This window comes from Coturnix japonica, chromosome 4, assembly GCF_054131305.1.
Source record: "Coturnix japonica strain WE chromosome 4, WE-NBRP24, whole genome shotgun sequence".
NCBI classification, from domain to species: Eukaryota; Metazoa; Chordata; class Aves; order Galliformes; family Phasianidae; genus Coturnix; species Coturnix japonica.
Genome location: NC_140666.1, coordinates 80209734 through 80225634, shown reverse-complemented (window position 1 = coordinate 80225634; position 15901 = coordinate 80209734). Strand labels below are relative to the sequence as shown.

The following is a 15901-nucleotide window of genomic DNA, read 5'->3' as shown; positions in this document are numbered from 1 at the left end:
AGCAGCAATCTGTGCAGGAGAGGCTTTATGTGTGAACGCAGAATTAACACCCCAGGGAAGTGCAGAACATCAGAAAACACATAATCTGGCTTTATATGAAAAATGTATTTCTTTCCTGGATAGTGCATTCTCTGCGCCATACTCAGCAGTACATACAACTGAACCCTTTCCATGCAGAAAACCTTACCAGAGCACATTCTTCTGTGCAAGATGCCTGGGAAGGATGGGCTGGCAGTCTGTGTTACAGACGGAAAGAGAAACAGAGCACAGAAATCTGTACAGCAGACTGCTCATGGTTGCTCTCACAAGGAGCTGCAAGATGTGGACTGGCAGTGAGACCTCAGCTAATGTGAGCCTCGGTCATTCTTAAAATCAAAGAGCCCGTTCAAGCACAGCGTCATCTCTGACTGCATACTGAAAATGACAAATTGAGGCCTACCATGTCTCCAGGTATCATAATGACAAATATAAAATATTTCCCCAAAATAATAGCTGTAATAATAATAATAGTTGTATTAGTATTTCCCTTCAGCAGCTCTGTGGATATGGTTTCCTAGCACTTCACACCTCTCTGCAGATGTCCACTAAAGTTTTGGTTAACCAACCTGAGTCATTGTAATGTCATTTTATTGTCTGCCGAAAAAGACTTCTTGATTTTCTATAGAAGTGTGTTCAATAAGAGACTGCCTATGGCTCAGATGTGGCTTCCCATTGGTTTTAGAGACTTGTTTATTCATACAGAAGTTATTCTTGAGGGCCTGTCTTCCCACTGGCCCTCCAACAGCAGGCAGAGGTGAACCCCCAAGTTATAAAAGACAGCAGAGGTTTTCTGGGTTTGTAGATGATACGGTATTACAGTCACGAAGCAAAAATGTAACACCTCTGCTGGTGGTGGTATATCCTATCCAAAAAAGGCACAAAGAGTGATAGATAACAAAGAAAGGGACTGTAGTGGGAACTGCAAAAGAAATGGAATAGTTCTTAAAGGGAGAATGTAGACTTTCTTATAAAGGGAACAAATGAGTCACCTTCTAACGGAGACTGCATCTAACATGAGCTGTATGCAAAAATTAGCAAGTGTCTCTTCACTCCTCTGAAATCAACAGAAAGCCTAGAACACAACAAGAAGTATCCCCTATGCACAATTACTGAACTTAAAAGAAGCGCATCAGCTCTAAGTAGTCTGAGAACAGACTATTTAAGTAGAGATAAATAAGGAAAGATTTGAGATTCGAACCAAATACTAACTAAGTGTTTTGCCTCTAAAGGTTACTAGGAAATTGTTTGCCATTAGCCAGAAGCGTGCCCTGTATCTCATGGGCAAGAGTCAAGTGGATGGGGCTGGACTCCTTTCAGTGCTGTCCAGTGAGAGGACAAGGGACTAGGGGCACAAACTGGAAGACAAGAAGTGCCTCTCAAAGCTTTCTTTATCTTTACATTGCTTTGAGACCCAATACTTTTAGACAGGATTCCTGTACCTGAGCCATGCTTTTTCCTCTATACCTCCATGCCTTGGTGTTGTCAGTACTGAGTGGGGAATCGAGATGGCCCCTAGAAAGTCAGCTCAGGCCTGGGCTGACTGTGGCACAAGGCAGTTCTCAGCTCCCCCAACCTGGCATCCTTCACTACTTTCCTTCCCATCTCAGCAATTGGCCACTACAATGTGATTCCAAAATACTGTTAAAGAATGACAGATTAGTAAAGAATGGAGAAAATGACCATGCTGCACAGTCAGTGGTTGGAGAACAGCTGGGCTCTCTGATTCCTAAGCTGCATTTAACCTGTAAAATCGAGGCCAAAATCATATCAAATGGGGAAGTAAAGCTCTGTGGAATGTTTGGTTATTTGAATAGATAAGACATTCCTATCACTATGAAATAAAATAGGATCTGAAAAACAAAGAGAAAGCAATAAAAAGCACTCCATGTCAAAGCTAATAAGTAGCCACTGATTGGCCTCTGTGGGTGCCAAGCAATGATATGGGAATGGATGAAAAAGTCCTCATCCCATTCTGTCTCTGTAAGTTTCTCAGTGTTTTGTCTCCTGGCAACAAGTCCATTATAAGACCTTCTGGGGCAGAGCTAGCATTAAGCATTACTCTTTGGAAATAAATATGTGGAATATGCCTTTGGTAGGTAATGAAATCCATAAAATACCTTGAGTTAGATCTCAGATACAACAGTAAATTAGATCCACATAAGCTCACTTTCTTGTGAAGCTCTCTGACATTTTTAGCACAGATTCTTCAAGAAATCGAAGGAAAGCAATTTCTTTCTAACAGCCTGTAGATGGTGTGTGATGCACAATGAATGCCAAGCAAGTACCTACCCTACTGCAGCAGCCTGCTCTGAGTAACAGATGGCAGTGCTCTTCCAGGGAAATCATGAGGCAGGAGATACGTGGGAAAATGTTTTTCATTTGTCAATTACTTCTGTTTGCCTCGCTCATATTCTCAAGCTTATAAGGTGAAAGTTAAATATGAAATTCAATTTTAATTTTCTTGCATAAAAGAGATTCTGTTTCACCAAAGGTCATCATATTCCAGATATGTATAAATGCATGAAGATAATCTTAGACAAATGTAGCTCAGGTGAATGGGAAAAATGTCTTTTTGAGGCACCTTGGAAAGCTTAAACAATCTGTTAAAAACCCTTCTGATGCTAGGCTTCCTAAAGCTGTAAAGTCTATGCAATTCTATGCTGTAGTGTATTTGTCAAAAGGCAAATGAGAGACATATTTCTTTCTGGCAAATGCCTGATAAAAAGACCTGTCAATATAAATATTGATTAATGGAACTTCAGTCATCAGCAGTGCAACATCTGTGGAATCTCCCAAATGTCATAATCACCTGTCACAAGTATCTGATCCCTCCTTTTATAAAGGTGGAAACCAAGTGCTTTTTTCAGTAGGACATGGGTGTCAGCTCACTATTTAAATGCACACATCACTGTGTTAACACTAGGAAAGAGTCAAGAAAGGCATTTTGCACTTAAATGTAAAAATTTACTGCATAGAATCATTTCTCCTTAGAAAAGCCCTATCATCTGTTGATCATGAAATTTTTATCTTGAAAAATGCCCAGCTACACTGCTGGTGACCCAAAGACCAATGTGAATGCTATGTACTTATTTAGGTGAATTCCTTTATAGTTCAATAATTACTGTTAATGAAGTCAGTAAGCTCTCTTCTTTTTTTATCTTTTTTTTTTTTTTTTTTTTGCCCAGCTAGGAAGCCATCTGCTTTATATTATGAATGCTACAGTACACTGAAAATATAGAAAATCAGCTTCTAAACCTAACTATTCTATGCTTGGCCATTACTGGAGCATCTGAATTCAAATACAATGAATTAAGCATACAGTACTGTCCAAGGAACTATTCTCCATCAACCTGATGCTGGAGCTGAACTAATCCTTTTTTATCTCTTGAGAAACAATCCTAGGGTGTTAGTTCCTTCGCACAAACTGTGTCCAATGATGGTATTGGAGGAATGCATACAGAGTCTTTGGAATATGCTCTAGACTCGAGCTCTACATCCTCTACAGTTAAACTACATCCATATAGTAGTTAAACTATATCTTCTCTGGCCCTCAGCAATATCTGACATTCAATGGGTCTGCAGAAGGACCAGAGCAGAGGAGCCCTAACACTGACTTATTTCTGTTGCTTTTCTCCTCTGGTCTCAGTGCCCTCAATGTGCTGGGCACAAACAGAATAAAAAGCATGGACACATATTTCTTCACCTCATCAGAGTTAAAAAGAGCGTTATATGTACAATGTTTATAATATGTTTCTAGTAATTATAGTAATAATGCATATAAATGATTAGGAAGTATGTGCATAAGAAGTAATGCCTCCTTTCCTGTAAGCTGATGAAGGTATCTTTTTTTAACTGTTTCTGTAGATGTTCAAGAGTTGAGGACACTGTGGAATCAGACAGAAGACTTGCCAAAAAATGTTTATGTGCTGAAAAAGCTGTCAAGCACTGTGGACAGATGTTCAGGAATTACTCTCCAACTCTTCTGTGAGAGTCTACATTCATAACGTACATATTCACTCCATACAGCATCTCCAAGTGCCTATCCTGAATCTGGTACAGATTATTTCTTTCCATATCCCATTTATAGACCTATAATGTCCCAAGATTCTACCTTTTTTTCTTGCAGTAGCTGTTCCTGGAAAAGTTTCCAGCGTTTCTGGCAGTGGCTGTCCCACTTCTCCAGCTGAGGCACCACATTCTCCTGCCATTCCTCTTTCAGAAGTTCACATTCACTTACAGAGAGGCCGGTCACAACAGGCAGTGTTTGAAGAAACAGCTCATTCACCAAGTCTGCTAAAGCATGGGAAGCTTTAGAATGCAGCTCCTGCCAGGGGGACAAAAAGGAACAAAGTGAGACAGATGAGAAAGCAAAACTTGTGGCCCTTTGCAGCTACTTCACTGCATGCTGCGTGATACCAGTGAAGGAGTGTATCAGACTAGTGACACCTACAGATAAAATTCAATGCCAGTAATGCTTGAGTTAGAGCAGATTATGTAAATGGAGACTGTAACCACACCGACATTTTGGTTAAGGGGTACAAGAGTATTTAAAATGCCATACTGGCTTTAATGTGAGATTCTGAACCCTAACTGTTGTCCACCTACAACTGCAAAGCAAATAATACCATGTTCTACTGACTGTAGTGACATGTGGTAAACCATGTATTTTGCCTGAGTGGAAAGAACCTTGCATGACAAATTTTAGGCATATTTCTAAAGGTGCTGACACAAATGAAGGCAAGAAGTAAGGACAAGTTAAAAGGAACAGTACAGCATTTACACAAAGTTGACACTGATCATGTTAATAGTTATTGCTTCAAAATATGATTTTCCTTAATGCCTTCTGGAAGGACAGAATTATTTAAATCCACCCTGATTCAGAACAGCTTCAAGCCTAGGAAAACAAATATCTGCTGGTGGTTCTATTAAAACTAGTCTCATATGAATGGTTTTCAATTGCTGAGGCTGTGTCATTCGCTAGAAGAGTTTGGGTGATTTAGTCAGACGGTATCCAAGCTACGAAACCTTTACAAAACCTGCAATTTCAATGTCAAATATGCAGTGACATGGCACAAGCTGTGTTTGCAAACTTGCTAGAAATTTGAGGTAATCCCTGAGGAGAATAACTGAGTGCAGGCAGCTTTCCTTAGAGGAAGGAAGAAAACAAAGACATGGAAAGGTCACAGACACTGCAGCACTCCAGTAGGATGAAGGGCTGGTTTTGTGTGACTTCAACATTGTCACAGCAATCATAAAAGCTTTACTTTGTGCGTGGTTTTGCTTTCATTGTCGATCGCTCAGCCCTCTTGAAAGTACTAAGATTTATCCATTTTCTTTTAAAATACAGCTAATATTTTTAAAACTCTTTGCAGTATTTCTGCTGCAAAAGCAAGCACTTCAAGTCTTCTGGCTATTGTCTTTCTTTAAATATGGGTCTAATCACAATCTCTTAAGTGATCAAAATCCAGAATCTCTCAATAGAAGCATCACCGTTTTTTATCTAAATGTCAAAAACATTTCTTTGCAACTCACACACATAAAAATGTCAAGTGAACTGGTTTTGGGTGGCACACTGATATAACATGCTATTCTGTAAGAATGCTTCCCAACTCTGGCTCTGTGCATGTGCCCCCATACTGATAAATTTTGGGTTCACATTCTGTTTTCTCAGGATCTTTATCTGTTTGGTGTTTAGGTTTATCAATACTCATCAAGTGGGCAGATTTCAAGAAGAAAATATTTTGTATTTCTCACTTAATGTTAAGTATGCAAGATGTGCACTGAATACAAAATTATTATTTTCCTCCTGTGATGTAGGATGCTAATCACCATATTAATGAGCTGTTTCACAAACAATAAATAGCTTAGCTCAACAGCTCCCTGCAGCAAACTCTTCTTGTGGATAAAATCAAGGCACAACATTAACAAAAGTGCTCACTACACCTTCAAGATCTTCTGTCTTAATTTCTTCCATTCTTCTACCTGTTAAAAGCATGCAGTGTTTTCAGATTCCAGCTTCCACTAACTCTGTTTAAACTCAAAGTGTGAAATCCTTTCACATTGGGTTACTTGCTCCAGAAACTGGGTCCTGGACAGAACGGTCTCCTGGTCAGAGATGCACCAATTGGATATCTCATTTCTGGAAACACTTCTCTCATTTCTGGCTACTGCTCACAACGTGGACGTGACATTATCATCAGAGCAACATCTGAACAGTGATTTATGTCTTTACACAGAGCCTTTTCTTACTAGGAAATGGTCTCATTGTCAGGGCTATATTGTGTGGCCAAGACTTTGTAGATGCACTGGAAACTTGATCTCAAGGTGTTTCTGGCAGCACAGGAGCAGGGCAGCAGAGAGTCAGTGTTAAGTGACTATTCTTTAATAAGCTAAAAGTGGTTTTACAAGAAATTGCACTCCAAAGAATTCTGGACAACTGACAGCAAATGCCTACTGTGTAGGTACTGACCAGGGCTACATCTGCATTGCTAACATTTCCCAGATTAAATAGATTAAAAGGCATTGGTAAATGCTGAAAAGTAGAACAAAATCTACCCCATGCATTCTAAATCACTGGTAGAAATATGCCCCATTAGAAGGAAAGTGCCATAGGCTGCACATATCACTGCAGAGACAATCTGCTGTGTAGGTAAATCCTGTCTCAAAGGAAGGATCTACCTTCCTTAATTATTATAGTTACCGGTTCCTGTTGTAATAAGAAGTAGGATTTATACTGTCTTAATGAACTGCTTTGTTGTGGACCTGGCTTATCTTGTGAACACTAATGCTAAATGGTTTGAGTACTCACTGCTGCTATTCCTTTATTTTAGAACTCAAGCCTCTAAATCCTGGGATTTAACATAAACTCAGATTCCACATTTCTAATCTCTGTATCCTACACCACATTTAAAGAACTGTCACTGTAAACTGTCTCTTCTCTGAGCTTTTCTAGCCTTTCTACACAAGAAAATTCTTCTGCCTTTACTGGATGCTCCTGGATTTAAGAAATTTTTTTGGATCTAAAATAGTTCAGAGTCTAGAGGAGTCTGTGGCATTTCTATTACAATCTCAAAATATCTGAGACAAGGTGTTAAGGAATTTTATTCTTAAGCAAACAGAGTTCCACCTGTGGCAACTAAATTACTTCACAACATACTTTTCTTCAGAACTGATAGCATTTGCTTGGCATGCTGACAACCCTGTATTATTATTTACTAGGAAATCTTTTGCACAGAATCTAAAGCAGGTATTTCATTACTTGTTGTTATGCTATCTTGTTAAAGAATAAATTGAACAGCATTCTGCTTGCACTCCCCACAGATCCAAATTATTTTGCATACTAACCACTGGTGCTACCAAAGCGGGTAGACAGTTAACCAGAAAAAAATGTGATTATGTTTCAATCACAGGTGCTTAATCATTTGCAAAATACATTGCAGCCCTTTGTTAAAATTAATGAGAAAGGACAAGAAAGTGGGAATAACAATCCAGGAATATGAACAGTGCCTTTAGAAATGATGATGCTGGGCGAAAATATGGAAGATGAGCAGGACTGAGTGTATTACTTTTCATCTCCTAGATGCTGCAAACAGGCAAAGCAATAGGAATCCTGTTCAAGTGCTGTTAAGCCCCCAAAAGAGTGATTTTCAACAGCAGAGAATAATCTAACTACTATTATAAATTCTCCTCTGTGCAGGCCACACATCCTGCACTTAGTGGTCTCAGCTGCAGCCAAGGATCACAACACAAACCACCATCAGTGCTGACTATCATAATACTAACTTATTCTCAGCTGATCACTGAGTTCTTTAACCTGAGCACAGAATACAATCCATGAAGTCAGTGTAACACCAACAGTTCAGTGTGCTTTGCATGGAGAACATACATGTACAATGTGATGGCTACACTTTTTGACACTGCTTTTGCAGAAACATGGTGGAATAGCCTTATAAGGTTTGCTAGGGAAGATGATAAGTCTCCACTTAGGAAAAAATGCAAGTGCAACTGAATTCTACCAGTGTGACTCGATCACAGAATCACAGAATGGCTTGGGCTGGAAGGGACTTTAAAGCCCACCTAGTTCCAATTCCTTGTTGTGGACAGGGTCAAGCTGAACCCAGGAACAGAAAATAGTTCAGGCTAAAAAAATTGTTCAAGATTATTTGTACTCTAAAGAAAGTACTCAATATAAAACAGCAGTATGACCATAAACAAGACAGCGTAACACATATTATAAAGCCTGTTTTCTACAAGAAAATAATGAAAGCATTAAGAAATGCTATTGCTTCCAATATCTTATTTTTGGACACATACAGAATAGTTTCTATGAACTTACTGATATGTCATCTCTTGCTTGTAGAACTTTCACTTGCTTAATGAAATTTATTCAAATTGATTCCATTAATAGAATAGCTGATTGCAACAGTGAATGAACCTGTTTGTAGTACCTGGCAGTCAATCTGAAAGCTTTTTGAAAAATCTCAAGAGAAATTCATCAAGCATAAAGAAATACCACAGGGTATATGCAGAAATAAAATGGACTCAGATTAAAATGCTGAATGCATCTGAATTTCAAACAAGGCAATAAATACAGAATTTTGTCAAAAATCAAGGGAAATACAGAGTTTATCAGATTTTGCTGTAGATCCAAAAAACAATATTAATGCTTTCCCTCAAACTCAAATGATTAAGTGGTTGAGCAGATGAGAATAAAGTGAATAATGGCATCATGAAGCAGGAAAATATATTTAGAAAAACTGGTTGTCCTGTATTTTAAATGCCAGCCACTCTATTATGTATTATCTCCAAGAGGCAATGGCACAGTTATTTGTTAACTTGTAACAGTTACTTGTTAACTTTGGATACAAGAGCTCTTCATTGAAAGAATTCCAAAATGATAACTACAAACTGAATCCAGTAACCTGCTTTTAAGTGCTGTGATGCCAATAGAACTTAATGGCATTAAAGTCATACTCAGTACAAGCTAATAAAACAAAGAAAAAAAAATATTTCTATGCATTAAAATGGAGATTTATTAAAATTAATTTTTCCTTCTCATTGGTTTTTGTTTCAACCTTCACCTTCTGTAGTGCCCTCCCTTTTTATAAATGTGCTTCTCAGATAAGAGAATACCCTTTAAATGATATAGCTTTTAGAAAACAGTGAATCCACAAAGAGATACAATACATTTTCTTACACAATAAGGCAAGAAGCAACTTCATAATGAAGCTTATTTACATCATGCATCTTGTATTTCACAGCAGTATGTACATTCACAGTGAATGTATGTCAATGCCTACAAAAGGCTGAATTTTTTCAGCTTATTGTCGACATTTGAGGCCAGTCAACCACTTGGGGCACACAGAATGACTCAGGTCACTTGGTGATGAGACAGAAAGGGCCAAGACTTCCAGGACTACCAGGACTTCTGTCAAGGTTACAGGTAGTACAAAACTGTAAAACCGTAAGTTTCATATAAGCCTTAGTAGTGGCTAATCAATGAAACATTTGGATGTGATTCTACAAATAACAACTGTTTCCCAGAACTGTAACTGAATGTGCAAATGTAGCAGTAGAGTTAAGGACTTCAAAGCTTTACTTGAAATGACTAAATTTAATGAGACCCCAAATGTAGAATTAGACTGAGCTCATGTGGCAGGAATTTCATATTTAATCTCCTAGATCACACTGTCTTTCAAACTTTCTGGGTTAAATCACAAGGCAAAACTTTAAGAAGCAAGCATTTGAGTTGGAGGTCTCTTGATCAGATTTCCTTCTGAGACAAGATGTGAGTGGCTCACCTTGAAAATCAGCTAGCTCTGGATAGACAGACATGCCATCCACTCTGCAAAAAGCATCCGTAACCATATCTCATGTTAATGAAATTACATAAGGAAAGAAATGAAAGAGTTAAGTCTCTAGGAACCTAAACTTACAATTTTGACAAAGATAATTTTCTCCCTTTTATATAAATATATTTTACTTCAACCTCGCATTCATGTTTACTCATTCACAACATGTTTATTGCCCTGCCTGTTGATAATGCTCACAACTTAATAGCTTTTAATCTAAATTCTTATGCTTTTCTGTGTTCTGTCAAGTCAAATGAAGTAACATTTTGGTGAACTGCTATCACCAAAAAGGAATTACAAATGACAGTAAATGGTGTTTTTTTTTATGCTTTTGATGTTAAAGCTGAAGAAAAATAATTATCTTATCAGGAACTATGTAATTCTTGGCTGTTAATTGATTTCATTGTGTGCAATCTGCATGTCTGTTTTCTTAATAATGAGCTGTTAACCATTAACCTCCTTTCACTTCTCCTTTCACTGCTGAAATAAGCAGTTCACACACATACACACAAAAACAACAAAACAAACAAACAAAAAAACCCCAAAACAATAACCCAGAGAAAAAAAAGATTAAATGTTGGTTAATATCTGATAGGCTAAATTTCAGACAGACTTGCAAGGAGCTAGACATTTATCTTCTCAAGAGATCAGGAGAAACAGAATAAAGAATATTTGGTGTTGGGGGTTGGGGAGGCTTTCATTGTCACATGAAAGAAAATTTCAGTTTAAACCTTGCCATTCAATAGCTACAGAAACCAACACAAAACTGTTACTTCAACAGAGTATCCCCTGCCTATGGGGTAACACCAAAGGCTACCTTTACTGTAAATATTAGGCTAAGTCTTTCAGTTAGCTTTGAGGCAATTCCTGCTTCAATTACAGCATGCTGTGCAAATTAAAATCATTCATCAACAGTGCTCAGCTTGGACCGTAAAAATTGCAGGTGGAGCCTCTGCCTACTCACTACAAGACTAGTCACCTACAGTGCACTATTTTAATTCACTAGCATGGTTGAAAAGTCCTATGTAATCTTCTAAATACAACGCCTTCATTTCACTTCAGGCATCAACAGATTCCACTGACCTTGGTTAAGTCATTTTAATTGATTTATTCATGTGTTGACAAAACAAACCTACTCAATTAATCTCTGCAAACAGAGTCAGCTTCCAGATCACTGCATTTTTATATATTTATTCACCAATCTGAATAATTCCTTGATGTACTGTAACACTACAGGCTACATTAGTGCTAGAAGTCTACATAAATCTCAGTGAACTCACATTTAAAAGGCAAAAAATGCTAAAAGAAATGGCAGAGAGTTTTGAGCAGGGCTTAGAAGAACATTGTGAGAACAAGGTAAGCATATTCTCCCACAAAGGAATGGCAAATACAGTGAAATGACATATTTTCTTCTCTCCCTGGGATATTCGTCAGTTTCCTATTTTGTTATATGCTGACCTTTTCCCTACAATCTAATATCACCTCTTGCATGGAGGTTATTTTTCTACTTATTCAAGTAACTAAGTCTGTCACGTTTGCTTCCCTGCTTGCTTAAACTAGGACAAATCAAGGTGACTGCTGAAATAAATCAAGTCATACTAGTACACGACTGAAGGAAGAAAGAGACTAAGCTAAAGGCTATTTAACTTGGATAGGTAGGCAGCATAACAACCTTGTGCAGCTTTGCAAGGCTAATTTTTATGTGTAACCAAATAAAAATTAGGAATAACTTAATATTTAACTACTTCTAGTTCTTTCCATTCTGACTGTGTTTATAAATGTATGAATGAATCTTTATGAAATTGTCTTGCAGTCTTTGGATGCCTTGTGGACAATAGGCTAAGGAATATTTATATATGTAAGTGAGGAGCACGATAGGCATGTCTCGTTTGTCTAGATATAGAGAGTACCACTCAGTTTTTCAGTAATATTACTAGGCTTCAGTTGCTATTGGAGTGACAAAAAGCAACTGAACTGTCTGCTAAGCAAATGACTATCATTTAAACTACAAGTCTTTTGAAACTACAACAATAAGCTCTGCAGTGTTAATAGGTGGGCCCAAACCAGCTGGCACTACAAACTAGCTGGTTCAAACCCAACTGAGATGTAGGGCCTGTAGCATAGGGCTGAATATCACTTTGGGAGAGTTGTTAGCAGCCAGCTGGTTAGCCTAATGAATGCTTGCTCAGGTCTACTTGACCTGCAGTCAAACCTCTGCACTGCGGAGTACCTCAAATTTCTCTTGCCTTCACCACTGGAAGGAGTAAATTCTCCCCCCAGAAACCTAGAAAAACTATGGAAAGATGTGAAGCTCTGCTGCCCAGGGAAAGGCTTGTCCAAGGTATAGTCCTGCTTTGAAATGAGTTGAAACAGACGAAAACCAAAAAGCACTGTGGTTGTGAGATGCAGTTCCTTCCCTCAAAATCAAATCTATGTTTGCTTTTTTGTCCTGACAAAATGTTTAACTACTGCAGTTCCCTAAGCTGTAGAAGACAGCAGAATTAAATTTATGTACAGTAGGGTTACACTAAATTATACTTTCTCTTCTTTCAAGCTTATGCTGTTTAAAAGGCGTACTGAGAAATCTGCAGTATCTGCATTGAGGGCTACAGGGGTGCAGTAGTTTATTACGTAAAACATGACAATAAAGAAGTTTTATTGTAAATGTTTTATTGGAAATTAATATTTATGGGCTCTCATTCAACGGATGACAGCTGGATTACCTTACTTACTGCAGCTTTTCATGTCTGGTAGTGTTTTTATGTGTCTAAGAATGAGATCAACTATAATATGGAATGTAATGGCTTTGAGCTGAGTGAATCGGCAGAGATCAAGTTTGTGTAGCTCTTCTGGCAACTTGGCAATTCTAGTTACACTTAATTCACTTAGATTGATTTTTCTTTTACAGAAAAGAAAATTTACCTAGGGCACTTCTGAAAGAAGTAGGATTTTCAGTCTGATTTCAATGTCACTAAAGCAGAATACGCAACAAAAGAAAGTAATACAATTTCACAAATGAAGGGAAAAAATGTTTGGTCTCCAAAGACTTCATGGGAAATGTAGAAGTGGCTTAAGAAGAATTCACTAACTCTGGGGAATCAAGCATACACAGTAACTTCAGCAGACATGCTGACCTTCCTTAAGTAGTATTGTACAACTAATTCATTCTGATTTGTGGCCATAGCCCAGCAAGTAAATTTTACCTTTCTCCAAAGCAGTAGTTTACATAAAACTGGAGTAAAAATTTGTTTGTTCCTAATAGAAAGACTTTTTTTTTTTTTTTTTCTGCTGGATTTTAAAACATGCGTATGGACCAGCACTAATTAAGATTGTGTGGGTACATTATCTTGATGTGCTGGAGAGAGCAAGTTTCCATAACACCCTGATCTGGTCGTAATTAATCATGAGAAGGATCCTGCAGAGCTAAACGTGATTAGTTTCAGCCTAATTAAAGGTCACTGCCATCTACACTTTTGGTCTTCATCAGATAGATCAAGTTATCTTATTTTTCAGTGTAGACAGAAAATAATTAAAGATGACGTAAAGGCATGATGCATCTACACTTCTTCCAAATCAGTAGGATTAAGAAGTGTAAAAATATTACTTATACCACAGACCTGAACACGTTTCAGGGAACTAACTGGTGTCAAAATAATTTATTTGAGAGGAAAAGAGATGAGAAAACTATTTCAGGACATGTAGAGAAGTTGACTAAGAATAGTATTATTGTACCATGGTGTGCAGGTGATAATTAACTTTCCTAGCAGAAATGCCAGATATTGTATACTCTAAACATTACTACAACCTTGTCAGCCACCCATATAGCACATCATAGAAGATCATGTAAATATTTTCTGACTAACATGAGTTTAAAAAACATACTGTGGTGAGAAGATAACGGAAAAGGTAAGTTACTGTGAAAAACTGTCAATTTGCTTTGCCAGCCTAGCTTCCAGGGACAGCCATGATCTTTGATGCAAGTCCCCACACTAAGGTCTCACATTTCTGTCATGGGGTTAGAGGATGTTCAGAATTACTTTAGTGAATAAAATATATCACTAGAGGAGATACCTTGTAGAGCTCCACAACAGCCTCTGTGCTTTCACAGTCATCTTCCTCTTCCAGCTGCCACTGTGCCTGCCAGTGCTTCTCTAGCAGATCATGGTAAGCCTGAAAGAAACACAACAGACATATTTAAACAGCTGGAAATGCTGTTTAGATAGGCTTGACAGCTGGGCTCATTACAACCTCATGAAGTTCAACAAGGCCAAGTGCAAGGTCCTGCATCTGGGTCAGGGCAATGCCAAGCACTGATACAGGCTGGGCAGAGAATGGCTTGAGAGCAGCCCTGAGGAAAAGGATTTGAGAGAGTTGCTTGATGAGAGATTCAGCATGAGCCAGTAATGTGCACTTCCAGCTAAGAAGGCCAACCACGTCCTGGTTTGCATCAAGGGAAGTGTGACCAGCAGGTCATGATTCTGCCCCTCTACTCTCATGAGACCTCACTGGGAGGACAGCATCCAACTCTGGAGCCCTCAACACAAGGACATGACACTGTTGGAGCTGGTCCAGAGGAGGGCCATGAAGATGATCAGATGGCTGGAGCACCTTCCCTGTGAGGACAGACTGAGAGAGCTGGGGCTTTTCAGCCTGGAGGAAGGTCCTGGGGGAACCTTCCAGTACCTGAAGGGGCCTATAGGAAAGCTGGGGAGGGACTTTTTATAAGGGCATGTAGCAACACGGCATGAGGAAATGTTTTTAAACTCGAAGGGGTTTGATTTGGACTAGATATTAGGAAGAAATTCTTTACTGAGGGTGGAGAGACACTGGAACAGGTTGCCCAGTGAGGCTGTGAATGTCCCTCCCTAGAAGCATTCAAGGCCAGGCTTGATGGGGCTGTGAGCAGCCTGGTCTAGAGGGAGGGGTTCCTGCCTAGTAGTGGACTAAGATGGTCTTAAAGGTTCCTTCCAACCCAAACCATTCCACAATTCTATGATTCTATATGAATTTTTCTTCCTCTCCAAAGAGTCTATGGACTCAAGGTACTCTGTATTAGACAAAAGCTTCTCTCTACTGTGGCAGTAGAAAGTCTTACATTTCTGTCCTTTATTATTTGCACAGAGGTATTTCCTAACATTAAGAACTAAGTTCTCTTTTGCAGCATAAAGAACAAATTGTTACCCCTGCCCATTTCTTCTCAGCCTGTCATAAGCAGCTCATTACTCTATATTTTATCCAAGAATAATGGTTAGTTTTCTAAGGCATGCAAAACAGAGCATTTCCTGCACAAAGCACTGTGGCTGTAACTTTCTAGGGGAGAGATCTTGAAACAATTTCTAAGCTTTGTTTAACAAAGTTGGAAGTGTTAGGAAATTATGTATGAATAGAAAATATATTCTAAGTGCTCAGGAGCTACAAAAATGTGTGGTACATTAGTCCCCAGTCATGAAAAGACAATGAAGTAAAATGTGCTTTAGTATTCTAGAGTGACTCAAACCTTTAGTTTGTTCAGATGTAAAAGGAGTTTTGAAGAGAACTATGCCAGACAGGTGTGGCATACAAGAACAGTAACAGAATTATCTAATTCACACAATATAATTAAAGAACTTGGCCTGCAGTACAAGAATGCATTGTTGAGATTAACAAAGTTTGACAGTTTGCTATAGCTGGAATCTGTCTTCTCCAATAGCAATTTATCTTAGTCATTAGATTTCATCAAAAGTTTAATGCTGCTGGAAATAACCACTTTAACCTTAAATAATTTCTCTTCATGAAAACTGAGGATTGAATTTTTTTTTCTTCTTACTAACTTGGCTCTGTGGTTTTCAGCAGTTATAAGAGTTTTGCAGCTGTCAGCATTTTACAGCTGAGAGTTCTGATTTTATGTACATTCTGAACAGTAACAATAGAGGTGAAAGATATGGCCAAGAAAATATTACATTAGTCACAATATACCATATTAAATTATCTATTGCAAATCTCTTAAAAGGTATCATGCCAGTGTTCATAAT

The 15901-nt window shown here is 38.3% G+C and overlaps 1 protein-coding gene across 4 annotated transcripts in view; it reads right to left on the bottom strand.

Annotated features, from left to right (window-relative positions):
* Positions 1 to 15901, bottom strand: part of EVC (EvC ciliary complex subunit 1) — a 47374-nt gene that overhangs the window by 13146 nt on the left and 18327 nt on the right. For all 4 annotated transcript variants that reach the window (XM_032443975.2, XM_085547303.1, XM_085547304.1 and 1 more), the window contains exons 11-12: positions 13962 to 14060; positions 4151 to 4363 (exon numbers count right to left, since the gene is read on the bottom strand). In XM_032443975.2, coding sequence (XP_032299866.1) covers positions 4151 to 4363; positions 13962 to 14060 — 312 coding nt within the window. The remainder of the gene's footprint in view (positions 1 to 4150; positions 4364 to 13961; positions 14061 to 15901) is intronic.